At 44.9% G+C, this 22,425-nt stretch overlaps 1 protein-coding gene across 10 annotated transcripts in view; it reads left to right on the forward strand.

The window, feature by feature from the left end:
* LOC119962054 (solute carrier family 35 member F5-like) overlaps positions 1 to 22,425 on the forward strand; it is a 200,273-nt gene that overhangs the window by 35,545 nt on the left and 142,303 nt on the right. For all 10 annotated transcript variants that reach the window (XM_038789851.1, XM_038789846.1, XM_038789856.1 and 7 more), the window contains 3 exons: positions 1,825 to 1,963; positions 15,805 to 15,939; positions 16,242 to 16,304. In XM_038789851.1, the coding sequence (XP_038645779.1) occupies positions 1,825 to 1,963; positions 15,805 to 15,939; positions 16,242 to 16,304 (337 nt within the window). The remainder of the gene's footprint in view (positions 1 to 1,824; positions 1,964 to 15,804; positions 15,940 to 16,241; positions 16,305 to 22,425) is intronic.

Genomic DNA, 22,425 nt, shown 5'->3' on the forward strand with positions numbered 1-22,425 from the left:
GCCTAGAGGGATTGTGTTGTAAATAATTTAAAAATTAGTAGGGGTAAATGTCTGTATGGAAAAACTCTTTCAATAAAAATTATTTAAAAAAAAAAAGATAATGGCCACTAACAAACTAAACCTAGTATGTGCTTGAACCATCAAGGGCATAGGCCATGTTAGATTTAGAGTTAATTATGAGTATTGATTTAATTAACAGCCTATTGATGTGTGAAGATTTATCAAATAGTGATCATAATATGATAGTTCAGTGCAGTATTAGAAAGGGAAAAATGTGAAACAACCACTTAATTTCGAAATTTAGGAAAGGCTAACTTTAATAAGGGAAAGTGGACAAATTGGTTAATGCATAAAATGACATAAAGGGGGTGTTCATAGAAGAATTTAATATGATGCACAACAATTTAATACCCCTGAGGGCACTTGCCAAAAAAAAGCCATGAGCAACTAAAGGAGTAAGAGATGGCCTAAAGCTGAAAGAAAAAGAATATTAAAATGCCAATCCTTAACATTGATCCTGGTGACTAGGAAAGACCCAAAGAGCAGCTAAGGGTGACAAAGCTACAACAAGGGAGTATGTAAAAATAGAAGTCTTGTAAGGGATTTCAAAATTAACCCAAATTTTTTTAATAATTGTGTGAGGAATAGGAAGATGGTCAGAAGAATGTGGGTCCATTGAAAACTGGTAATGGGTGATGATAGGGCAGCCAGTATTTACAGTAGAGGAAGAGGTCAGCATGCCAGACATCCCAAGGAAACAGTTTTTCAATTATGGATAGGGATTCAATAAAATTAACGTAAGCAAGCTTTGAACTAAATTGGTGAAAATGTTACAATACCCAGACTATAATCTTGCAAAGTTTTCTCGATTCGAGAATTTGACCTTTTAGGTTGGTCATTCCACTATTTAAGAACGTTAAAACAGGGAAACCAGCAGTCAGCCTAACAACTGTTGTTGGAAGATTGGTCGAGTCTATTAATTAAGGACAATTCTTTGAAAAGTTCCTTTACCCAGAATTTATCAACCTTTTTTATATTACTTTATGACTACTATATTTATAAAGTAAACTTATATTTTGCCTCGCACATTGTATATGTTTCTTTTGAAATCCAACAGTCAACTATAAAATCACTTCTCTCATCTGCCTCTGGTCAAGCTGCTTCTCTGTCCCCATTGTTCATCAATATTTAAACCATTTGCCTTCACACCTCCTTTATTGATATTTTGAACATTGCAGCCCAACTATCACCAGTTTAATTAAACCAGTCACACCCATGCTCTCACACACGAGCATGTTTCCTGGTATGTGACAAATTGACAATGATGTTGCAAAAAATGTTACGGCCTCACATTTGCCTCACCAGGAAGTAATCCCATATGCCCAAATTGCCAATTAAAGTACAAATGTGGGAGGATGTGGGGAAGGGTGAGAGGAAGTAAACAGACAAAAAATTGAAAAGATAAATGGGAATGGGCGAGGGAGTAATATTGGAGAGAGAAACATCAGGTGAAAAAGAGATATGAGACCCACCGAGAAGAGGTGAAAACAATCATGGTGATGTTAGAACCACAGAAGCAGGGAAGAGGGAGAGATGGGCCTAAGGAGAACTTTATATCGATAAGTGACAGAGAGAGAAAGAGATAATGGAAACAACACAGATTGGGGTTGTGGGTATGTATGGGTTAAAACCGAGAAACCAAGATTGAATGAACATAGACAAAATTCTACAGTAAAAGAGCAAACAAAAGTGTGATTAGAGAGGGGTCAAAGTCAAATAAAATAAATATTTGGTATTTACAGTAAAATAATTTGTTTTCAACAGATTACAAATGGTGTGGCTGTTTATCATGAATCGAATGAGCTCTCAGAGCAGTTCTCCTCAGAGACGGCGTATGATCCTTGGAATTATTATTCTGTTGATTGTCGATATCATCTGGGTTGTATCATCTGAGCTTACCTCAGTGAGTACTAGCCTTATCATACAGTCTTCTGCAAAACTAATGTATTCTTAACTTCATTATTTTGGAGGTTTTTTTTAATGTTTGCTGCACAAGACGAGACTTAAAGATTCATGGCCATAAAAATGACATGAGCAGTCAGAAAGCTCTACATTATTCAAGTTTTGGTGAATGTCATTTGCCTAATCAATCATTTTCCTACTATTATTATCCATTACTAAACTTTGAATGAGAAGCTAAACCAATCTGTCTTTCGGGAGGCGAGATGTGATCTTCAGGATTGGATTCTCATCATAGGAGGTGGGAATTGGGGTCAGGGATTTTCCCAACATAACAATCCTGCCTCTGACCCGGCAGTGCCAGAAGACAGGATTTTCGTCCGGCTGAAGCGAATGCGACCTGCTGTCAGGCAGGGCCCAGGTGGAGATGGAGGCACAAGTGTCGAGGCATAAACATGTTTTTGGGATCTCTCTCTGTTCGATGAGACATGACCCAGTTCGCCAGATTAGTGTAAAAGGCCCCTGTCACCCAATCACCCAGTATCAGCTTTTTAAACCAAATTCAAGAGCCTTATAATAGAGTTTGAATCTTGCTTGGGTCACTGACTGTACGGAGACTGCACGTTCTCCCCATGTATGCGTGGGTTTCCTCTGGGTGCTCCGGTTTCCTTCTACAAGTCCCGAAAGAAGTGTGGTGAATTTCTTATCATACATTTGAGCGAACTACATGTACAACCTCCACTCCAGACCAACAAAGTCAGCCCAAAGCAGTTGAGACTACCACTCCTCCAAACTTGAAAAAGAAAGTATTTGGAAAAGACCACCTGTAAAGTCAGAGATTTGGGGGCGGTGTGGAGGAGAGATTGGGTAACGTGTAAATCTTATTGTAAATACGCTTGGGTAAATACTTGAGGGTGGATGGGTAAGTGTAGTATTAAGAGTGTTGGAGAGTGTAGGGTTTATGTAGGACTGGGAAAACTATGCTAGTCACATTATGAAATAGAGAGTCACGTGGGAATTATAGATTGCAGTGGTGAATCTGGTAGAAGTGGCATGACGCTAGCACCTAGTAGTCACCTACATGTATCTTATGTATGTATATAGTCATATGTTATTGATAAGCAGTTATTGTTCAACCATACAAGCTCCTGAACAAGTGGTTCCCAACATGTGGTTCGTGGAATAAAAAGTGCAATTATGTGTACCTCGTATGTATCATAATCAACATTACATTATTAATCGCAATGTAATTTGCTTCATGAATATCCTTGTGCAATACAGTCTGCAATGTATCTGTGAGTGTGCATCATAAACTATTCGAAATAGCTGCGTGTTTAATACCAGTTAAGCTTGAGTCCCACTTCCGTCAGCTCTAGGCTACATGTAAAAAAAATAATGTTTGAAACGACTTGTGTCCGCAAAATGATGACAATCTATGGTCCCCATAAAGGAAACGTTTCAGAACCACTGCCCTAGATCTCTTCATTAGACAACATTCAACAATACAACCAATCTTCAAGTACAGGGTCAGATAACGGCTACCCTTCACCGCAAGGGCAACATATTACAGAGACCCTCTTTATAACAATCCAAGCACATCTCTACTGAGCAGAAATACATGTATAGGGCATTTTGGAAATGGCAGACAATGCCCTACAGCAGGACAGCTAGGTACCAGTCCAGGAGGACTTCCAAAGTTGATTGCTGAACCGATGGATTTCCATTCAGTAGCTGGTAAGGTTTATTCATTGAGCGATAGGTCATTCTTTGTCATAGAGGCACCATCGCTGAACGCCAGGAGGAGATTATAGATCTCTGTTCTTTTCAAAGACAGGCTGGGAGGTGCAGAAATAGAAGGCAATGACGAAGAAGAGGACCTTCTAGACCCAGGTTTGCTCTACCCAAAATTAAGATACTTGGTTTGTGGGGGCATGGGGAGAGTTGCAGAATAATGGGTTAATAGTTATGGTGGTGATTTGGTGATGTAACAATGACATCAGTCATGTTCACTAAGAGTGTAAGATGGAATAATCTATACATGCAAGAGATGTACTTACTCAGACACCTATTGGAAACAAAGTAGTTTTGAAGAAACCCATCATCCCAGGGGTTGGGGTGAGATGATGCTAGGCGTGGTGGTGGGTTGACAAAAGGCAAGGAGGGAAATGTGTAAGGAAAACTGTGCAAGAACAGGATGAGGGATCATGATGGCAAGCAAAGGAGGTGAATGAACAATAGAAGGTGGACTTGAGGTCTAAGAGATAGCATATTTATTACTGGAAGGAGATGCATGCAGACTCTACAGTATGCAGTGGGGGCCTGTTAGCATGGTTCACACAAGATCAGGGCTGCAGTGGTTTGTAATGGGTTGAAGGGATTTGGGGAACAGGCAGGTCGGTGGAGTTCAGACCAAGATAAGATCAGCCATGATCGAATGGGGGAGCAGTCTTGATGGGCCAAATTGCCTAATTCTGCTCCTATATCTTATGAACTTGTGTAAGAATATGTATCAATGTGCAGTTGGCATGTAGGATAGAACATAGAACAGTACAGCATAGAACAGGCCCTTCGGCCCTCAATGTTGTGCCGAGCAATGATCACCCTAATCAAGCCAACGTATCCACCCTATTCCCCCCCCCATTAACCTTATTTTTTAGGACACTATGGGCAATTTAGCATGGCCAATCCACCTAACCTGCACATCTTTGGACTGTGCTTGCGATGGTCACATTTGTGCAATGATTCCTACATAGTCAGTCACTCCCAGGTGTCTGAGATCTTTGAGGAACCAGAACTTCTGTAGAGCAGGCTGGATGGGGATAATAGATATCCACAGTCATGAAGCATGCTAATGTCATCTGCGAGGATATCCAATCTTGGAACACTAATTTTTGGGGGGTGTATAGTTTTTTGTCTTGATGTGAGGAGACAAGTGAAATCCCAGTAAGAATAAGTAGTCCAGTTGTTATTAAAAGACTATTTTTGAAGACAAATACACATAACAGGACTACTCTCAGACAATTATGGTATATGAATTGCTAAACCCCACTGAGTTTATTTAGAACATACCCCATTTCCAAAATATACCTACAATGCTTGAACTCCGTAAGACTTCCCCTTTTCCCCAAACAGCATCCAAATTAAATAACCAGTTTAGAGTTGCCACGCAATACAGGGATGATAATCCAGTCTGGGAAACACATTTTCCTAGTCCAGCGAAGATACTTTAAACTGCTGTTACAAAGATTTTCTGTGCTGCCTTGGCTCTGAGACTTTGAGGTAAACTTGGCCTTTCAGGATTGGTGGCTAGAAAATGGCCTGTCTGCTTTCTGGAACTGCTAGGTGTTAACTGCCTTCCTGGCTTCTGATTGTCTGGCCAATTATACCCTTGTTCCTCTTCTGTGTATTTGGCTGTCTGCCCCTATCAGTTTTCTCATTTATACATTAACATATGCACACCTCATTGATCTTCCCAAACGTCCTTAAACTGTTTCTCCTCACCAGCCATTCACATTGGTTTATTTTCTAAACTCATTACGGGAGAGGTACACGTATCATTTGAGCCTTTTGAATACTGTCTGCTGCTATCCCTAGGCAGGTTTCTACTTGTTGCTGGACATCTTGCATCCTATTATGCTTTGTAAAATTTATTTTACTGCTGTTGCTGGACAAATTCATGACACCACTTAAACACTAGCAAATGACTGGTGTGTTGTCCTCAGACTCTAGCTGAGTAAAAGTGTAACACTGCTCACGACACGCTCCCTCATAGAACAGACCATTGGTTTTCTGAAGATGTGATTCAGACGCCTGGGCCGCTCAGGTGACTCTCTGGAATAAGAACTTGAGGAGGTTTGCCACATGATCGCTGTTTGCTGTGCCCTTTCCAGCGTAGCTATGCAGGCAGCTGAGACTCTCCCAGAGGGTGAATTGGAAGAGGAAACTCCCTCGGAAGATGAGGTGCAGGAATCGCTGAAGGAACAAAATGGGCCCGCTGATATCGTGGTGGAGGGGAGGTGTGTCTGTGACACCTAATAGCTGAGAGGTTCCAGGAGGGGTAAAACTAAGCCGAACATCAGAAGCCATTTCCTCGGCACGCGCACCCCCCCACCCCAAGTCATTTTCTAACTTCTGAGGGAATAGCCAAACCATTGCTGAGAAGAAGATCCTTCATTCACTCTTGGGCCTTAAGAGCTTATGATTCACTAGGATTAGATTTTAGTAGTGGTAATTCGTATCCTACTAATGCGTTCTGTCAAATTAAAGCCCACCAAGAAAGCACAGATCGAGTCAGTCAAGGCTAGATGCTTCTTGCGCCATGCAAGGCTGCAAACACTGCTGTGAAGGGAGTGTGGGCCAACTTTGGGCTCTCATCCTAAAGTGCATGTTTTCTTCGGAAACCTAGATGCAAAGAGAGTCAAATTGCTGATGAGCCCTCTTCTGCCACTGCTATCCCTTGAGGTCTAAGGGTTGCAAATTCCCTCATCTTACGATCCTAGTAAAGAGCTACAAACACCTCACTGACAACACACGAGTTCAGTAACAAGTTTTTTTTAAAAAATGTATTTTATTCCAAACGTATATGAAAAGTTACATCACATAAACAGTTTGGGAAACCAACTTCCCAACACACAACTATACAGTTTGTACAAATTTTTCCCCCTTTTGCCCCCCCCCCCCCCCCCCCCCCCCCCGCGACGAACTCCTCAAACATGGTCACAAACATCCCCCACCTTACCGCGAAACCCTCCGCTGAACCCCTTAACTCGTATTTAATATTTTCCAGCCAAAGAAAGTCATATAAATCACTCAGCTAGGCTGCTACCCTGGTGGCGTCGCTGACCGCCACTCCTGTAAAATTAATCGGCGGGCAATCAGAGAAGCGAAGGCCGCAACATCGGCCTTCCTCCCCTCCATCAGCTGTGGATTCTCTGATACCACAAATATCGCCACCAAATAGTCTGGCTCAACCTCCTCCCCCAGTATCCACAGTAACGCCGCAAACACTCCCGCCCAGAATCTCTAACTTTCAGCAGCCCCAGAACGTATGTGTGTGATTCGCTGGTCCTGGCCATACTTCTCACAGTCGTCTGTCACCCCTGAAAGAACCCACTCATTCTTGCCCTAGTTATATGTACCCTGTATATGACCTATATGACCTCGAACTGTATCGGGCCTATCCTTGCAGGCGAGGAGGTCGCATTTACCCTTTGTAGTGCCTCACTCCACTCTCCCCAGTTTATTTCCCCTCCCAGCTCCCCTTCCTACTTATCTTTAATCTTCACCTCCCAGCTAGCTGTAAATGCCTGTAATCCTGCACTCCCCTTGCACATCTGGAAGCAGCAGTCAGGGTGAAACTCGCAATCTAGGCAACTCTTTCAAATCCTTCCGCGCAAAGTCCCTTACCTGCAGGTACCTAAACTCACTTCCTCTCGGGAGCTCTAACGTCTCCTTCAATTCATTTATAGTGGCAAAATCCTTCTTCCAGATGCAAATCCCTCATCTTAACCAGCCCCACCTCCCCATTTCCTATATGTGCCATTTATCCCCCCGACACAAAACCATGGTTTTCGCACAACGGTGTTAACACTGACATCCCCTCTATTTTAAAGTGCCTCCTCAGCTGGTTCCAGATCTTCACCGTGGACTGCACCACCGGGCTCCTTGAGTATCTGCTTGGCGCTATTGGCAACGCTGCCATCACCATAGTCCTTAAGCTGAATCCCCTACAGGATTCCTCCTCCATCCTAACCCATTCTACGCCCTCTCATTCCCACCATCACCTCACCTTCTCTAAGTTCCCGCCCAATAGTAATGCAGCAGGTTCAGCAACGCCAACCCTGCCTGCTGCCTCTGCCTCTGTAACAGGGTCCTCTTAACCTTTGGCACCTTCCCTGCCCATACAAAGTCAAATAAATGTGTCCAGTTTCCGAAAGAAAGCCTTTGGTGTAAAGATCGCGAGTGTCTGGAATATGAACAGGGACCTCGGCAGAATGTTCATCTTCACAACTTGTCACTGAAGCCTATTCGTGACAAGCGATTTTCATTTCACTTCAAAGTCAAGAGCAGCATGTTTCACCTCTTGAGATCATTCCTCGCCTCCTCCACCAGTTTTGTTAAATTCCATTTGTGAAACATTGCCCATTCCCTCACCACCTGAATCCCCAGGTATCTAAATCTAGCCACCTTAAATTACATTCCCCCCCCCCCCCGCCCTAAATTGGCTCGCCGACCCAACTCATTCTTTGGGAACACTTTGCTTTTCCTTACATTTAACTTGTATCCCAACAGCGCCACAAACTTCCTCAACAAGCCTATGATCCTTTCCAACAGGTCCGAAACATGCAATAGTCAGCATAGAGTGACATCCGATGCTCCCTTCGTGTCCTCGTAATCCCTTATTACTCTGCTGACTCCCTAAGAGCCATTGCCAGAGGCTCAATAGCTAGTGCAAGCGGCAGCGGCGACAGCGGGCACCCCTGCCTTGTTTCTCTGTGCAGTTCAAAGTTCTGTGAACCCATGTCATTGGTCCGCACACGCTCCCTCAGTGCCAATATAACAGGCCCATGTCCCAAACTTCGGTTCAAACCCAACCCAACCCTTCCCAGGACCTCAAACATGTAACGCCACTGCACCCGCTCGAATGCCTTCTCCGCATCCATGGACACCACTACCTCCAGTACCTGAGCTCCCGATTGGGTCATAATCACATTTAACAGCCTCCTTATGTTACTAGAAAGCTGTCTGCTTTTTATTAAGCCTGTTTGGACCTCTGCAGCCACCCCGGGACACAACCTTCCCGCCACCAACTTAGTCACTACTTTCACGTCTGTATTTAACAGCGATTATGAGCCTAAAGGAGGCACATTCCAACGGGTCCTTCCCCCTTTTTTGGTGTTAACGTAATTGTTGCCTGTGTCATCACCTTCGGCAGCTCCCCTTTCTCCAATGCCTCATTAAATGCCCCCCAGAGATGTGGTGTCGGGTCCGCTGCGAACGCCGTATAAATTTCCTTTGGGTGACCATCGGGCCCCGGGGCTTGCCACAACTTCATACCCCTTATACTCTCCAATATCTCCCTCAGCCCCAGGGGCTCCTCTAACACCTGCCTCTTCTCTTTCTCCAACTGTGGGAACTCCAGTTTGACTAAGAACCATCCCATGTCCCCCTTGCCACCCCTGGGTCCGCCCTGTACAGCTTCTTTTTTTAAAAAATTTAGATTACCCAATTATTTTTTCCAATTAAGGGGCAATTTAGCGTGGCCAATCCACCTACTCTGCACATTTTTGGGTTGTGGGGGCGAAACCCACGCAGACACGGGGAGAATGTGCAAACTCCACACGGACAGTGACCCAGAGCCGGGATAGAACCTGGAAACTCAGCGCCGTGAGGCGGTTGTGCTAACCACTAGGCCACCGTGCTGCCCTGTACAGCTTCTTTATAATAATCCCTAAACACCTGGTTTGTCTTCCCTGGCGCCGACACCGCATCCCCTCCTCCAGTCCGTATCTTCAATATTTCCCTGGACGCAGCCTGCCTCCGCAACTGATGCGCTAACATTCAACTCACCTTCTCTACATAATCATACTGCTCCCTTCTTGCCCTACGCTGCTTTCCCACCGCCCTCCCCATTGGCAGCATATCAAATTGCCACTGTTATTTTTTCCTCCTCACCAATCCCCACAAAGTCAATTCTGGAATATACCCTGTACACACGTGAGAAAAAGGAATACTCCCTTGGGTTCTTGAAGTGCCATGGGCCCACCTTCCCCATCTTTTCCATAAATCCACCCAGCTTCATAGAACATAGAGAAATACAGCACAGAACAGGCCCTTCACCCCACGATGTTGTGCCGAACTTTTGTCCTAGTTTAATCATAGTGTGGTTAGCATAAATGCTTCACAGCTCCAGGGTCCCAGGTTCGGTTCCCGGCTGGGTCACTGTCTATGTGGAGTCTGCACATCCTCCCCGTGTGAGCGTGGGTTTCCTCCGGGTGCTCCGGTTTCCTCCCACAGTCCAAAGATGTGCGGGTTAGGTGGATTGGCCATGCTAAATTGCCCGTAGTGTCCTAAAAAGTAAGGTTAAGGGGTGGGGGATTGTTGGGTTACGGGTATAGGGTGGATGCGTGGGTTTGAGTGGGGTGATCATGGCTCGGCACAACATAGAGGGCCGAAGGGCCTGTTCTGTGCTGTACTGTTCTATGTTCTATGTTCTAATCTAAGGGCAATTTATCATGGCCAATCCACCCAACCTGCACATCTTTGGACTGTGGGAGGAAACCGGAGCACCCGGAGGAAACTCACGCATACATGGGGCGGATGTGCAGACTCCACACAGACAGTGACCCAAGCTGGAATTGAACCTGGGACCCTGGAGCTGTGAAGCAATTGTGCTATCCACAATGCTACCATGCTGCCCTTAAGAACAAATTAATCTACACTCCATTATTCTACCATAATCCATGTACCTATCCAATAGCCGCTTGAAGGTCCCTAATGTTTCCGACTCAACTCCTTCCACAGGCAGTGCATTCCATGACCCCACTACTCTCTGGTTAAAGAACCTACCTCTGACATCCCCCCCCTATATCTTCCACCATTCGCCTTAAATTTATGTCCCCTTGTAATGGTTTGTTCCACCCGGGGAAAAAGTCTCTGACTGTCTACTCTATCTATTCCCCTGATCATCTTATAAACCTCTATCAAGTCGCTCCTCATCCTTCTCCGTTCTAATGAGAAAAGGTCAAGCACCCTCAACCTTTTCTCGTAAGACCTACTCTCCATTCCAGGCAACATCCTGGTAAATCTCCTTTGCACCTTTTCCAAAGCTTCCACATCCTTCCTAAAATGAGGCGACCAGAACTGCACACACTACTCCAAATGTGGCCTTACCAAGGTTTTGTACAGCTGCATCATCACCTCACAGCCCTTAAATTCAATCCCTCTGCTAATGAACGCTAGCACACCATAGGCCTTCTTCACAGCTCTATCCGCTTGAGTGGCAACTTTCAAAGATCTATGAACATAGACCCCAAGATCTCTCTGCTCCTCTACATTGCCAAGAACCATACCGTTAACCCTGTATTCCGCATTCATATTTGTCCTTCCAAAATGGACAATCTCACACTTGTCAGGGTTAAACTCCATCTGCCACTTCTCAGCCCAGCTCTGCATCCTATCTATGTCTCTTTGTAGCCGACAACAGCCCTCTTCACTATCCACAACTCCACCAATCTTCGTATCATCTGCAAATTTACTGACCCACCCTTCAACTCCCTCATCCAAGTCATTAATGAAAATCACAAACAGCACAGCAGAGGACCCAGAACTGATCCCTGCAGTACACAACTGTTAACTGGGCTCCAGGCTGAATATTTGCCATCCACAACCACTCTCTGACTTCTATTGGTTAGCCAGTTCGTTATCCAACTGGCCAAATTTCCCACTATCCCATGCCTCCTTACTTTCTGCATAAGCCTACCATGGGGAACCTTATCAAATGCCTTACTAAAACCCGTGCTTCATCCACTGCTTCACCTTCATCCACATGCTTGGTCACCTCCTCAAAGAATTCACTAAGATTTGTAAGGCAAGACCTACCCCTCACAAATCCGTGCTGACTATCCCTAATCAAGCGGTGTCTTTCCAGATGCTCAGAAATCCTATCCCTCGGTACCCTTTCCATTACTTTGCCTACCACCGAAGTAAGACTAACTGGCCTGTAATTCCCACGGCTATCCCTATTCCCTTTTTTGAGCAGGGGCATGACATTCGCCACTCTCCAATCCCCTGGTACCACCCCTGTTGACAGTGAGGACGAAAAGATCATTGTCAACGGCTCTGCAAGTTCATTTCTTGCTTCCCATAGAATCCTTGGATATATCCCGTCAGGCCCGGGGGACTTGTCTATCCTCCAGTTTTTCAAAACGCCCAACACATCTTCCTTCCTAACAAGTATCTCCTCTAGCTTACCAGTCTGTTTCACACTGTCCTTTCAAACAATATGGCCTCTCTTGTTTGTAAATACAAACTTTGACATTCGTATACTATCCATTGACCTGGGGCTCGATCTATCTACCCTTGGTTCTAGGACACAATCAAAATCTCCTCCGATAATCAACTGGTGTGTGGCCAAGTCTGGGATTGCTGCCAGCAACCCCCTCATAAAACCTACATCAGCCCAATTTGGTGCATACACATTCACCAACATCACCGGCGTCCCTTCTAATACCCCACTCACAATCACATATCTTCCACCTGGGTCACTCATTTCCTTCGTGCTCACAAACCCGTTTTCCTACTTGGCAAAATTGCTACTCCCCGCGACTTTGAATCAAACCCCGAGTGGAAAACCTGACCCACCCATCCACCCCTTCCTTAGCCTAACCTGGTCCTTCATGCAGAGGTGCGTCTCCTACAGAAAGACCACCTCGCTTTCAAGCTCCTAAGGTGCACAAAGACCCAAGTTCATTGAGCCCTCCAACGTTCCACGTTATCAACCTTACTGGGGGCTTATGCTTCCCTTCCCCCTCGACTGTCCGCCATCCTCCCCTTTTGGCTCTACCCCAGTTAATTTCACCCTATACTTGGCCCATCCAAGATGGCCCCTTTCTCCGCCCCTGACCATGTTTCTTCTCCAACCTCATCTTGTCACGCTACCCTCCCATCCTCCCCCTCTCCTACAGCTACCTTTCCTGGCCGCCTTCCCCACTCGTGTCTGTTCACCGGCATTACCTGCCAGTGTGGCAACTCCTGCCCAAAGGCTTCTCCCACTGACTCCCCTGCCCTCGCCTCTCTGTTCTGTGAAGAAGGCTTCCCGCTGACCTCCCCCTCCCCCATCTGAACAAAGACTCATCTCGAACCACAGGTCACTTTTCCCAAGAATAAACCAGCAGAAAGAAAAGCACGACCCCACGCAGCAGGAGGGGGGATGGGGACAGCCGTTCCTTATAAACATTTCAAACATTTCACCCTGCTACCATTTGTCAATCCAACAGTTTAAAAAAAACTCCACATCGGAGACAAAGAGAGTCCCCCACTTCCTCCAATCCCTACTCTACCTGTATTCCCAGTTACTTCAAAGTGCCAGCACCTCAGTCTCCCAGATTTGTTCAGTTCAGTTCACCCCCAGTTTATGCTCCTTGATAAAGTAATTTGATGCTTCTGGGGTCTCAAAATAGGATTCCCAGCTTTCATACGTCACCCAAAGCTTTGCCAGGTAAAGCACCCCAAATCTGATCTGCTGTAGATATAGCATTGCCTTGGCTTTGTTGAACCTCACATGCTGTTTTGTCAACTCGGTTCCAATATTCAAACCTGGTTCCCTTGCCAGTCACAGTTGCACTGCTCCCTGGCCCACTACAGAATCTTCTTGTGGTGAATGAGATTCACACAATATTGTAAGTGCAGTTGCACTACCTGACCACCAGGGGAGTAGCTCTGGGAGTACTTGAGAATTTGTACTGGGCTCCTCCCTTGGCGCCGCCCAGTACTCCTCCCCCTGGAGCTGCTGTATAAAGATCTGTGCCACAGGGTCAGCCAGCCAGTTCACCGAAAGTTCAATGGCTAACAGGCTGGCTCTGTTGTAAGTATATTAAAACCACTATTCTAATCCTACAAGCACGTGTCCGTAGAATTGTTGGTTCCAACACTTCTCTTCACAGACTTGTGAACCTCACGATCACTGCCTGTGGTGTCTCCCCCACTCTGGGCTTCTGCCTCAGAGGCCTGTGCACTCTGTCCACTTCAGGGGTCTTATCCAACACCCCCTCCGCCATCAGCCCCACCAGCATCCTCAATGTACCTCGATGCACTCGTATCTTACACTCCTTCAGGCAGGCACACTATCTGCAGATTCTGCCTTCTCGATCTATTTTCCTGCTCCTCCACCGTTGCTCTCAACTTGCAAAGGTCTCCTAAGTGCTCCACCTCCAATGCCACCACCTGATCATTGTAGTCCGACATCACCCTCTCAGTCTCTTGGATCTGCGACCTCTGTGCCTCCAGTCATTTCTCCACCCTCTCCATTGAACCCTTCAGTGGTGCCACAGACCCTTCGAGCGATCCTCCTGCATCTCCTTCCTCTGCTGGCGGAGCTCTTCCTTGATGACGGCCATTAACTGTTCCATCTGGGGCTTTGCTACTTGCACTAGCCCTTCCCCCTCCGCCATCCTTTCACTGACTGCTGCACCACAGGTCGCTCCTTGGCCAGGTCTTTCATTTTCAGCCGGGTTTGGCAACAGCAGACATACCACTCCCAGGGGGACCTCTTCCCCCGATCTTCAGCTACACTTTTCTGTCGAAGTTGCATCCAATTTTGGATAAAAAGAGCTCTTTTCTACACCTTCAAGCAGGAGCTGCCCTGTGTGTGACCACTCACACCATGGCCACCACTGGAAGTCCAGAAACAAGTTTCACGACATTACATTACACTGGGGCTGGTTTAGCACACTGGGCTAAATCGCTGGCTTTTAAAGTAGACCAAGGCAGGCCAGCAGCACGGTTCAATTCCCGTACCAGCCTCCCCGAACAGGCGCCGGAATGTGGCGACTAGGGGCTTTTCACAGTAACTTCATTTGAAGCCTACTCGTGACAATAAGCAATTTTCATTTTTTCACATCAATGTTAGTCTTGAAAGGGGTTATTCTCAGCATGAGGAAGGCTGAACCTCAGGATAAGAGGATTACAAAAATTCAAACCAGGATGCTCAAGTCTGCCTATAACATTAACACATCCAAACATACATATTTACAATCACCTCAAGAGTTGGCATCAAAACTTTGTAATTTTCTTAAACCTACCACTATGTCTTGGTGCAGTCCTGACATCTGCAGCAGGGCGGTAAACTTTGTGACTGCTATGTCCTGATACCTGTAATGTCCTTGGCACATTGTGGTGGCTTGTGCTCTGAGAGGGCTTCTGCTTCATCAGGTCTCCTGCCCAGAGCAGAAGTATCCTACTCAGTTTGCACAGGCAGAGGGGATACTGAGCGGCTGCATGCCAATGTCCTGAGTGGAGGCTCCCAGGGTGTCCGGCTCACATTCATCCTCCCTGTGGGTGCCTGATGGTGGTTGGCTGATTCCTGCAGGAGGTGGGACTGCTGGAGGGAGGTCAAGGTTGTAAGTTTCAATAAGAACCCCCCCACCCCTATCCTTCTAAACTCCAAATCGTACAGACCCAGAGTCCTCAACCGTTTATTCTCCCAGCAAATCAAAGAGAATCTTGATTACATGCATTACAGAAGTGAAGAAGTTATTTATTTTTCCCATGCTTCACACTTAAAGGGGCAGCACGTGGCGCAGTTGGTAGCACTGCTGCCTTCGGCGCTGAGGACCCTGGTTTGAATCCCATCCCTGGGTCACTGTCCGTGTGGCGTTTGCACATTCTCTCCCTGTCTGTGTGGGTTTAACCCCTACAACCCAAAGATGTGCAGCTTGGGTAGATTGGCCACGCTAAATTGCCCCTTAATTGGAAAAAGATAATTGGATACTCTAAATTTATATTTAAAAAAAACTCTCATATCTCATAACCACTATTTTTCCAAATATAAATTTGTCAGTGTATAGAAAGGATAAATTATTTTAGATTCATTGTATGGTACTTAAAAGCAGAGCATCAAAAAATATTTGTGGTAAAATTGATTGCAAATGGTATTGCTCTACTTGCAAATGGATTTGACAGAAGTGGTTACAGATTGTTGAGTGTACAGGTTTTATTTTGTTGTTTTAAACATTCAGCATTTTTATGCAGTGTGTTTTTTGGGAGGCTAACAGATAAAACCTTTAAAGTGATGTCCAATCAAAAACCTACTTGCATTTGTAAGTTTTAAAACTTTTTTCTTTTCAGTATATATTTACAAAGTATGAGAAACCTTTCTTCAGTACATTTGCCAAAACATCGATGTTTGTACTTTACCTCATTGGATTCCTTGTTTGGAAGCCCTGGCGGGAACAGTGCACCAATGGAAGACATGTTGCATTGGTAAGTAGACCTCCTAAGTTGGGAATATAAAATATAACATACATTTTAAAAACTTTGACTTACCATTTCTTTACATAATGAAATCATATATTTTCAGTGTATGGTCATGACAGATTTATTTTAGCGCAGATGTGCACATCTAAGTTTAATATAAGTTTGTATAACTTGTGGCTTTCAGCAAAAGAATGCTTAAACAGGAAGGCGTGATTAATTAACTAAAATTAGTAGCAATTGAGGACAATTTTATTAATGTGGTTTTCTGTTTCCTGGTGCGTACTTAACTTTTTAAATCTTTTTTTAAGTTTGCAGATGCTGAAAGTTATCTTGCAACTTGCACTACAGACAGTAGTGTAAATGATTCCTTGGTGAGTATTCAGTGCCATAAGTTACCTTCCATGAATACTATTAATTCACATATCGATGTTTTAATTCAAATGAGAGTTTGGTCACTAAATATATCGCCGATCCTTCACTATTGCTGGGTCAAAACCCTGCAACTCCCTCTGGGTATATCGGCCACCACATGGATTGCAGTGGTTCAAGAAGGCAGCTCACATCCACCATCTCAAGAGCAGTTTGGGATGGGCGATGAATGAAACCCATATCCATTGAATGAATAAAAAAATTGTCTTCAGTTGTTAGTACTGTAGAAACATATGAGCACACTTTTAACAATTCATTGGGCTTTCTATTTTTGTGCCCGAGTAGCTTACTGTCTGATGAATGATTTCATGTTGAGAGGGCTAGAATACAAGACCAGGGATGTCATTCTGAGGCTGTATAAGGCTCTGGTCAGACCCCATTTGGGATATTGTGAGCAGTTGTGGGCCCCATATCTAAGGAAAGATGTACTGGCCTTGGAAAGGGTCCAGAGCAGGTTCACCAGAATGATCCCTGGAATGATTAGCTTGTCGTATGAGGAACGGTTGAGGACTCTGGGTCTGTACTCGTTGGAGTTTAGAAGGATGAGGGGGGATCTTATTGAAACTTACAGGATACTGCGAGGCCTGGATAGAGTGGACGTGGAGAGTATGTTCCCATTTGTAGGAAAAACTAGAAGCAGAGGACACCATCTCAGACTAAAGGGATGATCCTCTAAAACAGAAGTGAGGAGGAATTTCTTCAGCCAGAGGGTGGTGAATCTATGGAACTCTTTGCCGCAGAAGGCTGTGGAGGCCAAATCACTGAGTGTCTTTAAGACAGAGATAGATAGGTTTTTGATCAATAAGGGGATCAGGGGTTATGGGGAGAAGGCAGAAGAATGGGGATAAGAAAAATATTAGCCATGATTGAATGGCGGAGCAGACTCGATGGGCCGAGTGGCCTAATTCTGCTCCTGTGTCTTATGGTCTCTTATGGAAACTGGCAAACTTTACAGTGAACTTCAGTGATTTTTTTTAATGTAAAAGGAACAGCAAAATTGTGTCCGTTTACTCTACCTGACTGAAAAGGTTTATGTAAGATATTTATTTTTGTGATGATGCAAGTCATTTTAGTTGAAACTTGAACCATATCTTCATATCAGGAATAAAAGAATGACTAGGGTAGGAGTAGGGCCAGTCAAGGACAGTGGTGGGAAGTTGTGTGTGGAGGCTGAGGAGATAAGCGAGATACTAAATGAATACTTTTCGTCAGTATTCACTCAAGAAAAAGATAATATTGTGGAGGAGAATGCTGAGACCCAGGCTATTAGAATAGATGGCATTGAGGTGCGTAGGGAAGAAGTGTTGGCAATTCTGGACAAGGTAAAAATAGATAAGTCCCCGGGGCCGGATGGGATTTATCCTAGGATTCTCTGGGAAGCCAGAGAAGAGATTGCTGAGCCTTTGGCTTTGATTTTGAGGTCATCATTGGCTACAGGAATAGTGCCAGAGGACTGGAGGATAGCAAATGTGGTCCCTTTGTTCAAGAAGGGGAGTAGAGATAACCCCGGTAACTATAGGCCGGTGAGCCTAACGTCTGTGGTGGGTAAAGTCTTGGAGAGGATTATAAAAGATAGGATTTATAATCATCTAGATAGGAATAATATGATTAGGGACAGTCAGCATGGTTTTGTAAAGGGTAGGTCATGCCTCACAAACCTTATCGAGTTCTTTGAGAAGGTGACTGAACAGGTAGACGAGGGTAGAGCAGTTGATGTGGTGTATATGGATTTCAGTAAAGCGTTTGATAAGGTTCCCCACGGTCGGCTATTGCAGAAAATATGGAGGCTGGGGATTGAGGGTGATTTAGAGATGTGGATCAGAAATTGGCTAGTTGAAAGAAGACAGAGTGGTAGTTGATGGGAAATGTTCAGAATGGAGTTCAGTTACGAGTGGCGTACCACAAGGATCTGTTCTGGGGCCGTTGCTGTTTGTCAGTTTTATAAATGACCTAGAGGAGGGCGCAGAAGGATGGGTGAGTAAATTTGCAGACGACACTAAAGTCGGTGGAGTTGTAGACAGTGCGGAAGGATGTTGCAGGTTACAGAGGGACATAGATAAGCTGCAGAGCTGGGCTGAGAGGTGGCAAATGGAGTTTAATGTGGAGAAGTGTGAGGTGATTCACTTTGGAAAGAATAACAGAAATGCGGAATATTTGGCTAATGGTAAAATTCTTGATAGTGTGGATGAGCAGAGGGATCTCGGTGTCCATGTACATAGATCCCTGAAAGTTGCCACCCAGGTTGATAGGGTTGTGAAGAAGGCCTATGGTGTGTTGGCCTTTATTGGTAGAGAGATTGAGTTCCGGAGCCATGAGGTCATGTTGCAGTTGTACAAAACTCTAGTACGGCCGCATTTGGAGTATTGCGTACAGTTCTGGTCGCCTCATTATAGGAAGGACGTGGAAGCTTTGGAACGGGTGCAGAGGAGATTTACCAGGATGTTGCCTGGTATGGAGGGAAAATCTTATGAGGAAAGGCTGATGGACTTGAGGTTGTTTTCGTTAGAGAGAAGAAGGTTAAGAGGTGACTTAATAGAGGCATACAAAATGATCAGAGGGTTAGATAGGGTGGACAGCGAGAGCCTTCTCCCGGGGATGGAGGTGGCTAGCACGAGGGGACATAGCCTTAAATTGAGGGGTAATAGATATAGGTCAGAGGTGGGTTTTTTACGCAAAGAGTGGTGAGGCCGTGGAATGCCCTACTGCAACAGTAGTGAACACGCCAACATTGAGGGCATTAAAAAATTTATTGGATAAGCATATGGATGATAAGGGCATAGTGTAGGTTAGATGGCCTTTAGATTTTTTCCATGTCGGTGCAACATCGAGGGCCGAAGGGCCTGTACTGCGCTGTATCGTTCTATGTTCTATGTTCTATTTCTGAGAACCAGCACAATTTTGAATATAACTTTCACGCAGTTTGCTGATTGATCCCACTTCTTAATATGGGAAAAGTTGAGGAAATTGCAGCAGAATGTTTTCATTGTGTACATGCACACAGAGAGGGACCTGAGTATATAAATACAACAATCACTAAAAATAGTATATCAGGTTAATTGGGTTGTTAAAAAAATCAAACAAAAGTGTGGCTCATTTCTAGATGAGCAGAATTCCAAATCAGAAAATCGAAAAGGATATGAAGGCATCAGAAAAGGTGCTCGAATGATACTTAATCTTTTACTTCATCTTGAAGAGATTTCCATTTTGTGTGTGAGACCAGAATTAGGGGTCATAAATGTAAAACACTCACTATTAAATCCAGCAGGAAATTCTTGAACTTTTTTTTATGCAGTGAGTGATAAGAATGTAACATTCACTATCACCTGGAACGATTGAGACAAATTGCATAGATGCATTAAAATGGAAGCTGGTTAATCACAGCCAGGAGAAAGGAATCAAAGGATATTGTAATTTGATTAGATGCAGAATGGCAGGAGAGGGCCAAATGGCCTGCTTCTGTGCTATAAATACTTATTGATAGTTAATGACTTGGCCTTAAAACTAAAACTTGTTTTCTAGACCCCGATTTTTATCTGGTCTTCGAGGCCTAGGGTCAGTCGGAGACCCCAACCACTTGCGTTGCCTTGTCTCTGTATTTATCGAGAAGGTTTGAGGCGGTTGTCTGCAACAGATCTTCGCCTTCTGCTATGGTCTATGTTTCTCACTAGCTGGAATTCAGTAAACAACATGGTGGCGGTGCATGGGCTTTGATGAAACTGTGGAGGGATCTCAAATGCTGCTCAACGATCCTGTCATGGCTTTGGTTTTTGCCAGCTTTGTGGACGGTGATATTACCATGCAGTTAATCAATAATCCTGAACTTTATCCCCTTGTGATTATGCCACTGATTTTATGTTACTGCCGTTTATCCTGGTGAGGGTGCACAATATATGTGCCTGTTATCCTGTTAAATGGTGAAATACTGAGTTGGTAATGTGACATGACGGATGTGCAGCATTCACCTAGTTTTTTTTTTTTAACATGCTGTAATCCTTGCGCTTACAAGGAGGAGTACATTTTAGGTACCGTTCACTTAGTTTATAGAGAAGGTGAGCAGCGCCACAGTAGGGTAACGGGTAAATAGTTTGGTGTGGAGGTGGTTAGTATGGCCGTGTGGAAAACCCCAGTTAAAACTCAGTGCCATGGTTTTCTTGTGTATTTTTGTTATTTTGGGATTGTGGAATCCTTGCTTGTCTCCTATGAAGGTGTGGACAGTCGTGCATCCTGGAGAGGACTGGGTTCCTCATGATTCTTTTGTGGTTGGCATCTTGGTGTTATTGGCGGAAGGGAAATATAAGAACATGAGAACTAGGAGTAGGAGTAGGCCATCTAGCCCTTCGAGCCTGCTCTGCCATTCAATGAGATCATGGCTGATCTTTTGTGGACTCAGCTCCACTTTCCCACCCGAACACCATAACCCTTTATTCTTCAAAAATATGTAATGGAGCACACCAGGGTGTGGTCGGTTAATCCTTGATTGTCTAATCTTTCTTGGGTTTGACTTCAATATTTACTTGGCTGCATGGGTAGTAGTGGTTTCTTGATTGAGTAGGTTAGGGCAGTGGTAACTGTGTTTACCTGGGTTGGGTGGAAGTTATGTTGGGTGAGTGAGTAGGTTACCCTTCCCTGTTGGGGGCTCCAGATCTGCTCTAATCTCAAGATAGGGTTCCACTGAGGAGGTAGTAACCTGTGTACTACAAAGCCTGAGAGCGAGTGCTGTGGATCAACATTTTTGGAGTATTTCTTTGATTGGAGGGTAGGCTGGTTGGGGGAGTTCGATGCCCTCCTCCAAGTGGTCTTGTATAGAGACTTCCAGATTGCCCTCCTTTTGAGGCCTGGGCTCCCCTGGGGAGGCAATGTCCAGTTTCTTGTGAGTTATGCTGTTATGCCCCTGGTATCCTTTTTGAGATGGTGCATGGTGTTCTTCGGCTAATCCTGGTGTTCTCTTTTTTGGGTTTCTTTTCCTTACTTTGGCAAAAAGAGCTCTGATACAGAGTTTCATTTGGTATATTATGTCTCAAGGGTTTCCCTTATTGTTTCGAGGAGGCAAGGATCATACCCCTCCTGAGATGCCCAGTTGGTGGGTATCTTATTCATTCTTCCTCTCGTTGGTGGGGTTTCCTCGGTGGAGAATGATGCAGATCTCCTGGTATCAACGGGGCCAGAGCAGTGCTTCTGATGTGGCTGGGGAGAAGTAAGGGCTTTGTGTAGCGAGTCTTGGCATGGTGTGGATATCCTTGGTTTACTGGTTCCTATATACGGAAGCATACTATTCTTTTTTTTGAGAAATTTAGAGGACCCAATTCTTTATTTCCAATTAAGGGTGCGATCAATCCACCTACCCTGCACATCTTTTGGTTATGGGGGTGAGACCCATGCAGACATGGAGAGAATGTGCAAACTCCACACGGACAGTAATCCAGGGCCGGGATCGAACCTACGTCCTCAGTGCCGTGAGGCAATAGTGCTAACCACTGCGCCACTCTGCCGCCCCGAGCGTGCTATTCCTAGCCATGTCTTATGGTGAGGGCGGTTTCCTGTTGTTCCCCTCGTTTGGCATGTTCCTTGTGAGACTGAATGAGGTTTCAAATATGCAGCTTTTTCCTTTTTTGTCTTATAGTGAGGGGTATGTACCAAAGGGCCATGTGCTCATGGCAATATCCTTGTACCCAGTTATCCTGAGATCCTCTGCTCTTGCCAGTATCTTTTTTTATCTTGCCATTGTCAGTGTGTTGGGAGATGCCAACTATGATGATTATCATCTGAACCAACTGTATGAATATTTCTCCGTATAAACGTGTGGAATGATGATCACTCTGTACTGTGTTGGATTTTGGGGATTTGTTGCATCTTGTGGTGATATATAAAATATCCTCTTAAAACGAATGTCTTTGCAATTTTTTGTTGGGCATGATTGAATGTGGGGGGGGGGGAAAGAGTCTGCCATTGGGCCTGTTTAGTGGGGTGTTTCTCTGCACCTGCAGTGCAGAGATGGCACTGCCTGGGTGCTCTGGGAAATTCCCACCCTCAGCCCCCAGATGCTGTTATCCAACCATGGACCAG

Source organism: Scyliorhinus canicula, chromosome 2, assembly GCF_902713615.1.
Source record: "Scyliorhinus canicula chromosome 2, sScyCan1.1, whole genome shotgun sequence".
Lineage (NCBI taxonomy): Eukaryota > Metazoa > Chordata > Chondrichthyes > Carcharhiniformes > Scyliorhinidae > Scyliorhinus > Scyliorhinus canicula.